Raw genomic sequence first — 9,746 nt, forward strand, 5'->3', positions numbered from 1 at the left:
TAATTCACTTAGCTGGGCTGTCTGCAGAGAAAAACCGGGTACTGACAAAAGGCTGGGGGCAGTTAAGCATCGGGACAATGATGAACGGGGAAGGGTTGATTACCAGGTTGGATGGGATCTCAGTGGGGTAGAGCCTTTATTCCCTGTAGTCACTGAAGTGCTTACCCAGTAGGAGGTATGGGGATGGCCAGGGGAACCATTGCCGGGTCTGAGCCCTGTAGGTTTGACTCCCATTGGCCAGTTCAAATTCCCCACTTGCCGGCATCTCCCTCTTCTGTGGGCGGTCCAAAGTGCCTAGAGGAGCCCCCTCCACTGATTGGTGCAGCCGGAAGAGCCCTCGTCTTCTCATTGGCTGCACTTCACGATCTGGCGTCTCCTGCTCCATGTTAAGAATAACCACCGAGGGCTATGTAAGGAGCGCGACTGATCTGAGAACCAGAACATCTCTGGAGTTGATTGGAGACATGGCTGGCGGGCTCTTCCAAAGTGCTCTGTGGGAAATAACACTGCGCTATGGAGCTGATCGGAGATGCGACTGGGGGGAGATTCAAAAGTGCTTTGTGTGAAATAGCACTAAGAAGCTGGGGATGAAGGCGTTTAGGGCAAGCCTGCTGAAGCAGGCCCCTTCACCTAGTTGAGGTGAGTTTCTTGCCTCCAGGCTCCCAGTTGGTGAGTGTTTCACTTTGTTTTTGTATTTTGTGTGTTTGCTGACTTGCCAGAATTAACTTTTGTTTATTCAATTATTGTGTCCTGTCTGGGGATAGTGATCCCGGTGGTTTAGGTGTTAAACGTTCTGATCCTCCATGACAAGGCATATCATAGGAATTCATTTCACTGGACAGTGAGAATAAACAAACTATGCATTGTTTACAAGAAAGAAAAAGTAACATTCTGTAGAAGAGATTCAGAATGACTGTATTTGTTAAATATATTATTACATTTATGTATGGTACTATTTGTATTAGCATGTTGTCTTTTCTGGTTCTACAGTACTTAAGCAGTTTCATATTATTGCGTGAATACTTTTAGAATGTTACAACAATTATTCAATTATCAAATGAGTTTATTCGGTGTGCACACAGCGGAGACCACTTCAAAACAAAAGCTCTTTCCCAGATAATACAGTATGAGATACATTTATAACCTAAAAACTAAAGCTCCCACCCCTTTATGGGGGGGCTTGCGCATCACTAAATATTACATAATTTTGTAATACATAACAATACTAAAACTGATTTAAGTTTGTAATACATTACAAACTGAATAAATGTACTGCAGTATTTCAACTTCTTACTGTATCTTATCTACAGTACAGTACACCTCTCCCACACCATTCCTTTGAATGTGTGTCTTTCTGGTTTCAATCACATTCGTGCTTGATAGCTGATGATTACTGCACATTTGTCTGTAAGTTCACCACTGCTTGCTTGAGACGTTCAAGAGTGAGTGACCAAAAAAAAAATATTTTTTTTCCTCCTCATTTTTTTTTTATTTTCTCCACAAGCCTGCCTAAACCATCTTGATATTATGATATTCAATCTGTGCTGTAGCTTTTGACTGCGACACTGTGCGTTTGACTGCACATGGTTGATTTGTGTGCTTTTTATGTATTTGGGGGTGTAGGGATCAAATTATTATGATGACCTGCCTTTTGAAAATATGCCATTTCTTTGAACTGCAGTGTCACGGTGACTTTATGACAGGCTGTAATTTACACCAACTATATATACAATATATATATATATATATATAACTGGGTTTGAACTGGGACGAGACTTAGATATGATAAAATATAATTTATTCCTTGATAAAGGTGAACACCACAGATATACAAATAACAGACAAAATATGGACACTTACTTAAAATGGAAATGATGAAACAGTCATATCTGGACTGGCAGTTCATACAGCAATCTTCATAGTCCTCAAGACACCAAAGACATGAAAGACCTCTGGCATGAAGACATTGCATAGCGTTTCTCTCAGCAATCAAGATGGTATAGAAAGACACAGGAAAAAGGGTTGACCACAGATTATATACCTTTTGTAACCCTATCCTTAACATTAAGTAACATCATTTTTTATTTTTATTTTCTCAACAAGCTTGCCTCTTATCGACAGACACCTCTCCAGAGCCATTCTGTTTCTATAGCTTGCCATTGTGTTTTTAATCATCCGTCCCTAACCGAGCATCACCTCTCTGCGCCTGCGTGTAATCCTCTTTGGGATGGGATCTACAGTACATAGCTGATGATTACTGCGCAAAGTTCAAGAGTGAGTGACCAAAAAAAATAAAAATTCTCCTCATTTTTTATTTTTATTTTCTCCACGAGCCTGCCTAAACCATCTTGATATTACGATATTCAATCTGATATTCAATTTGACTGCACATGGTTGATTTGTGTGCTTTTTATGTATTTGGGGGTGTAGGGATCAAATTATTATGATGAACTGCCTTTTGAAAATATGAGAAAAAAGGTTAAACCGGCGCCAAAGGGGGGTAAATACCAGACCAGTGGAGGGTGTGACAGTCCAAATACAGTCCTTGGGATGCTGAATAGTGATGATTTCAACTCAGCAGTGTATATGTGGAAAAAGAAAAGAAAAAGATAATGGTGCAGTAAATCAACACAGGGGGGGGGGGGGGAAATGCACAGATAATTTACAGATAATGACAAACAAGACATACAAACATGAAACAATAGCACGGCCTAAATATTAATAAAAAGCAATTTATTTGTGTGGAAAGTGCATGAACCGCATCCGGAGGGGTAAAATTACAACCCTACTCACAGAATGCTGGAAGGGTACAGGCAATGATCTGGTGCGTGCAGCTGGGCTCTCAAGATGGCGACCGGAGCACTTGGGCTGGCGTCTACACGTGACTGGAATGCCAGGCTGGTGACTCAGATGACGGGACCTCTGGGCGGACGTGACGTCACCTCCGTTGTAATTTCTCCACCGGCTCACAGGTCTCCAGTCCTCCAGTCCTCCTCAGCAGCCGCAATATCGCCGCACCGGTTTTAAAACACTTTTCAGAGACTGCAGATTTCTCCTTAGGAACTGCAGACTTCTTCCACACAGTGAAACACTCTAAAAACTTGGAACTTCCCAACGCGTTTCGTACGCATGCGCGTACTTTTTCAAGGGATGTGCTTGTCTAATAGTCTCCATGGTATATATACCATCAGTCCAAAGTCCTGGTTGGTTAATTGGATGGCATTAACCCCACTTAGGGCTAATAGATCACAGCACATGAACAAAGGCCTGTTGCTAATCAACATACATTACAAACATATAACATTAATTGGGATAACAGAAAAAAGAGAGGAAAAACATTAAAAACATTTAAAAAGACATTTAAAAAGACATTAAAAATATACAATGGCAGAACAATGAATTAATGACTTAAAATAGAATGACGCAAATAAATAATTATAAAAAGGCTTTGAGTTCAAAATCGATATTCATTCCTTTAGGGGAGAGAGTTTTAAGTTCATATATCCAGTAAGCCTCACGTATACTGGCCTGCTGGAGTCTACTCCCCCCTCTGGGGTTAACATCAACTTGTTCAATTGCCTGACAGATAAGACCCTTGGGATTTTGATCATGGTACAGAGAGAAATGGTGTGAGACACTATGTGTCACTAAGCCCTTTTTAATGTTGTAAATATGCTCATAGACACGTCTCTGGAATGTTCTCCCTGTTCTGCCCACATATTGCAAGCCACAAGGGCATTGCAATAAATATATAACATATGTAGAGTGGCAGTTGATGAAATTATATATAGGGTAACTCTTATTAGTAACACTAGATGTAAAATTTTTTTGAGTTTTTACTAAATGAACATGCTACGCATTTTGCACAGGTGAAGAAACCTTTTACATTCCCTCCTAGTTTCTGCTTTTTTTGGTTCACCGGACAACTGGGGGCTAATTTAGATTTTAAGTTATTTGCCTTAGAAAATATAATATTGGCTTTTTTTGGAAGGATATCTGCCAATATTTCATCTTGTAATAAAATAGGCCAATGCTTATTTATAATTTGTTTAATTTTTGGCGCCATCTCATTGTATTGAGTGATGAACGCTACCTGGTTGTGACGTGTATTTATTGTTTCCTTCTTTTTGACCTCATATTGAAGTAAAGTGTCCCTATTTATCTCATTTACCTGATCAAAAGCCTCATTTAATTCAACCTCTCGATATTTTCTATTAATGAATTTTTGTTTTAGATCTTCTGCTTGTTTCTTAAAAATCTCGTCTTCTGAACAGTTACGTTTCAGACGTACCAATTGTCCCTTTGGAATGTTTCGCAGCCACTGTGGATTATGGTGACTATCCGCGCGCACATAGTTATTTGCCTGCACAGGCTTGAAAAAGGTTTTTGTGTGCAATATATCATCTTTGACATATATGTGGAGGTCCAAAAAGTCAATGTGTTCAGTACTAAAACTACAGGTGAATTTTAAATTAAGGTGATTGTGATTTAAATATGTGCAAAAATCATTTAAAGAATCCTGAGTGCCTGACCAAATGAAAATCACATCGTCAATGTAGCGCCGCCAGAGCACCAGGTTTGCTCCTAGTGGACAGTTGTTCCAAATGAACTCCTCCTCCCAACTATCCATAAATAAGTTGGCATAACTAGGAGCAAACCTCGTACCCATGGCGGTACCACATTTCTGAATGTAATAGTGGGAATTGAAGGTAAAGTAATTGTGTGTTAAGATAAACCAAATACTTTCCATCAGGAAATCCCTCTTAGTGCGTGAATAGCCACTGGAGTGTTCCAGTTTGCGAGACACGGCCTGGCATCCTTGATGATGGTCAATAACTGTGTATAAGGATGTTACATCCGCTGTCGCAAGAATGTATCCTTGCTGCCATTTCAGATCTTTTAAAATTTGTAGCGTATGTGTCGTGTCTCGCAAATAGGATCTACCACCGGTGACTATAGGTTGAAGATGGTGATCTATAAATTGTGAAAGATTTGAAGTGAGGGAAGAAATACCAGAAATAATAGGTCTCCCCGGAGGTGCAGTTAAATGTTTGTGAATTTTAGGTATAAAGTAAAATAACGGTGTACGTGGAAACTGAACAGATAGAAATTTAAACTCATCCTCACACAATGCCCCACTATCTACACCAGAAGTCAACAATTCTCCCAGTTCGGCTTTGAAATGCACCAAAGGGTCACTGTTAAGGGGGAGGTATGTGGTCTCATCTCCCAGTAATCTCATGGACTCTTTTAGATAATACTCTTTGTCCATGACCACAATACCCCCACCCTTATCAGCCGATTTGATAACAATCGAGTCATTATTCTCCAGATCTTGGACTGCCTCTTTTTCTTTAATATTAAAATTATCTTTTTTGATTTTGTATGTTCTACATGAGTTCTCTAGATCCATGCTGACCATTTCTACAAAGGAGCTTACTAGATGTCCTTGCGCGAACTTTGGATAGAACGTGGATGCTTTTTTAAAAATCTTTTCTTGAGGCTCCGCAGTGCTGCGTACCTCTTGAATGGGATTGGTTTGGTTAGTAATTTTATCCCTAGCAAAATATTTTTTCAGGGCGAGTTTGCGGGCAAATTTGTGAACATCTATGTAGAGATTAAAACTATTTGGTCCACAGACTGGAGCAAACTTAAGCCCTTTGTTGAGTACTTTTTTCTCAATATCGGTGAGCTGGTACTGACTTATATTAAAGATATTCGGATACTCTTTTGTAGTTTTTACCCGATTTCTACTAGTACCTCCTCTTCTCCCTCGGGTCCTGTCTTTCTTTTTTTGTAGTTTAGTGGAGGTTGGATTTCTGATACATGTTTGATTATTTCCACCTCTGGGAAGATGTGATCTCTTTCCTTCCTCCACTCTAAAAAAGAGAAATTTGATTTAATGGCTGGTGTGGGGAGTGGTGTATACGAGATGCTCTCCACATCACTCTCTGATCCTATATCCGACAGCAGTGTATATCTATTGCTGACCGGAATGGGAATTGATTGAGGTAATGTTAGTGCATCATATCGTTCCTTAGCTCTTTTTTGTTGCAGATATAGATTTTTATCATGCAAAGGTTGCTTAACCGGAACGAACGGTGTGGGAACCAGTACATTACTAGAGGATTTTTTTGGGGCATTATTAACTCCCTTTTGTATATATCTGCTCCTTTTAGCATTGGATTCTTTGGATCCTATCGTTACATTGGGTTTCTTATTATCTACATTTATAGCATTAATCTCCTTAGATTTCTTTGCCCAATCTCTCTGACAACCAGTGTCATAGTCTTGTTTATCCCTAAAAAAATTTTGTTGTTTAATTTGAACTATCTCTAATTCTGCCTGATCTAGCCTTTTCTTAATAGTCGGTTCTAGAGCGAGCAACTCCTTGTTATCTTTATAGGGATCTAATTGGATCTTCATATCTAATATATGGCCATCCAATTCGGCTAGGGTTTTCCTCCGTTGATGCACCAAAAGCTTCATGAGAGAGAACGAACATTGGTCTAATATTTCATTCCATTCCCTCATGAAGCCCTCATTATGCGCATCTCCGGTGGGTTTTTTCCGAACCCTAAGCCCCCTAGGGATACGGTGATTTTCCAAATACTTGCTCAGTGTGGTGGCTTCCCACCATTGTTTGCTTTCTAGCATAAGTGTTTTTTCTAGCTGAGCAAGTATTGGATGAAAATCTTCAGTCACACTTTCTATACCTTGGACTGAGTTAGGGTCACTAAAGATATGATCAACATTGACATTGTGACGAGATCTTATGAACAGCGAGCTCATGATGACACTCAAAATGAATAAAATATAAATAAAATAAAAGCAGCTAACACCAAATTGTACAAAACAAACAATCACAGAAAAAAGGTAAGGTGCAAAACAGCGCTAATGATATTGATTGAAATTAAATAAATGTTCAGGCAGCCAGGTGGATGACTGGTAGTACAACCAGTCAGGGAAGCAAAATGAGAAAAAAGGTTAAACCGGCGCCAAAGGGGGGTAAATACCAGACCAGTGGAGGGTGTGACAGTCCAAATACAGTCCTTGGGATGCTGAATAGTGATGATTTCAACTCAGCAGTGTATATGTGGAAAAAGAAAAGAAAAAGATAATGGTGCAGTAAATCAACACAGGGGGGGGGGGGGGAAAATGCACAGATAATTTACAGATAATGACAAACAAGACATACAAACATGAAACAATAGCACGGCCTAAATATTAATAAAAAGCAATTTATTTGTGTGGAAAGTGCATGAACCGCATCCGGAGGGGTAAAATTACAACCCTACTCACAGAATGCTGGAAGGGTACAGGCAATGATCTGGTGCGTGCAGCTGGGCTCTCAAGATGGCGACCGGAGCACTTGGGCTGGCGTCTACACGTGACTGGAATGCCAGGCTGGTGACTCAGATGACGGGACCTCTGGGCGGACGTGACGTCACCTCCGTTGTAATTTCTCCACCGGCTCACAGGTCTCCAGTCCTCCAGTCCTCCTCAGCAGCCGCAATATCGCCGCACCGGTTTTAAAACACTTTTCAGAGACTGCAGATTTCTCCTTAGGAACTGCAGACTTCTTCCACACAGTGAAACACTCTAAAAACTTGGAACTTCCCAACGCGTTTCGTACGCATGCGCGTACTTTTTCAAGGGATGTGCTTGTCTAATAGTCTCCATGGTATATATACCATCAGTCCAAAGTCCTGGTTGGTTAATTGGATGGCATTAACCCCACTTAGGGCTAATAGATCACAGCACATGAACAAAGGCCTGTTGCTAATCAACATACATTACAAACATATAACATTAATTGGGATAACAGAAAAAAGAGAGGAAAAACATTAAAAACATTTAAAAAGACATTTAAAAAGACATTAAAAATATACAATGGCAGAACAATGAATTAATGACTTAAAATAGAATGACGCAAATAAATAATTATAAAAAGGCTTTGAGTTCAAAATCGATATTCATTCCTTTAGGGGAGAGAGTTTTAAGTTCATATATCCAGTAAGCCTCACGTATACTGGCCTGCTGGAGTCTACTCCCCCCTCTGGGGTTAACATCAACTTGTTCAATTGCCTGACAGATAAGACCCTTGGGATTTTGATCATGGTACAGAGAGAAATGGTGTGAGACACTATGTGTCACTAAGCCCTTTTTAATGTTGTAAATATGCTCATAGACACGTCTCTGGAATGTTCTCCCTGTTCTGCCCACATGTTGCAAGCCACAAGGGCATTGCAATAAATATATAACATATGTAGAGTGGCAGTTGATGAAATTATATATAGGGTAACTCTTATTAGTAACACTAGATGTAAATTTTTGAGTTTTTACTAAATGAACATGCTACGCATTTTGCACAGGTGAAGAAACCTTTTACATTCCCTCCTAGTTTCTGCTTTTTTTGGTTCACCGGACAACTGGGGGCTAATTTAGATTTTAAGTTATTTGCCTTAGAAAATATAATATTGGCTTTTTGTCTGCCAATATTTCATCTTGTAATAAAATAGGCCAATGCTTATTTATAATTTGTTTAATTTTTGGCGCCATCTCATTGTATTGAGTGATGAACGCTACCTGGTTGTGACGTGTATTTATTGTTTCCTTCTTTTTGACCTCATATTGAAGTAAAGTGTCCCTATTTATCTCATTTACCTGATCAAAAGCCTCATTTAATTCAACCTCTCGATATTTTCTATTAATGAATTTTTGTTTTAGATCTTCTGCTTGTTTCTTAAAAATCTCGTCTTCTGAACAGTTACGTTTCAGACGTACCAATTGTCCCTTTGGAATGTTTCGCAGCCACTGTGGATTATGGTGACTATCCGCGCGCACATAGTTATTTGCCTGCACAGGCTTGAAAAAGGTTTTTGTGTGCAATATATCATCTTTGACATATATGTGGAGGTCCAAACGTAACTGTTCAGAAGACGAGATTTTTAAGAAACAAGCAGAAGATCTAAAACAAAAATTCATTAATAGAAAATATCGAGAGGTTGAATTAAATGAGGCTTTTGATCAGGTAAATGAGATAAATAGGGACACTTTACTTCAATATGAGGTCAAAAAGAAGGAAACAATAAATACACGTCACAACCAGGTAGCGTTCATCACTCAATACAATGAGATGGCGCCAAAAATTAAACAAATTATAAATAAGCATTGGCCTATTTTATTACAAGATGAAATATTGGCAGATATCCTTCCACAAAAAGCCAATATTATATTTTCAAAGGCAAATAACTTAAAATCTAAATTAGCCCCCAGTTGTCCGGTGAACCAAAAAAAGCAGAAACTAGGAGGGAATGTAAAAGGTTTCTTCACCTGTGCAAAATGCGTAGCATGTTCATTTAGTAAAAACTCAAAAAAATTTACATCTAGTGTTACTAATAAGAGTTACCCTATATATAATTTCATCAACTGCCACTCTACATATGTTATATATTTATTGCAATGCCCTTGTGGCTTGCAATATGTGGGCAGAACAGGGAGAACATTCCAGAGACGTGTCTATGAGCATATTTACAACATTAAAAAGGGCTTAGTGACACATAGTGTCTCACACCATTTCTCTCTGTACCATGATCAAAATCCCAAGGGTCTTATCTGTCAGGCAATTGAACAAGTTGATGTTAACCCTAGAGGGGGGAGTAGACTCCAGCAGGCCAGTATACGTGAGGCTTACTGGATATATGAACTTAAAACTCTCTCCCCTAAAGGAATGAATATCGATT

At 39.2% G+C, this 9,746-nt stretch overlaps 1 protein-coding gene across 2 annotated transcripts; it reads right to left on the reverse strand.

The window, feature by feature from the left end:
• Window positions 1–2,637: 2,637 nt before the first annotated feature.
• On the reverse strand, window positions 2,638–7,023 carry LOC142487271 (uncharacterized). Of its 2 annotated transcripts, none has more exons than XM_075586279.1 (2): window positions 5,761–7,023; window positions 2,638–3,273 (listed from the first exon to the last, which is right to left on the reverse strand). In XM_075586279.1, exons 1-2 carry the CDS (start codon window positions 6,790–6,792, stop codon window positions 3,247–3,249), a joined length of 1,059 nt encoding a protein of 352 aa, XP_075442394.1. In that variant the 5' UTR covers window positions 6,793–7,023; the 3' UTR covers window positions 2,638–3,246. The 2 variants fall into 2 exon arrangements, with proteins under 2 accessions (XP_075442394.1, XP_075442393.1); XM_075586278.1 differs by having other exon boundaries at window positions 5,744–7,023.
• Window positions 7,024–9,746: the final 2,723 nt, after the last annotated feature.

The sequence above is a fragment of the Ascaphus truei genome, chromosome 2 (assembly GCF_040206685.1).
Source record: "Ascaphus truei isolate aAscTru1 chromosome 2, aAscTru1.hap1, whole genome shotgun sequence".
Classification (NCBI taxonomy): domain Eukaryota; kingdom Metazoa; phylum Chordata; class Amphibia; order Anura; family Ascaphidae; genus Ascaphus; species Ascaphus truei.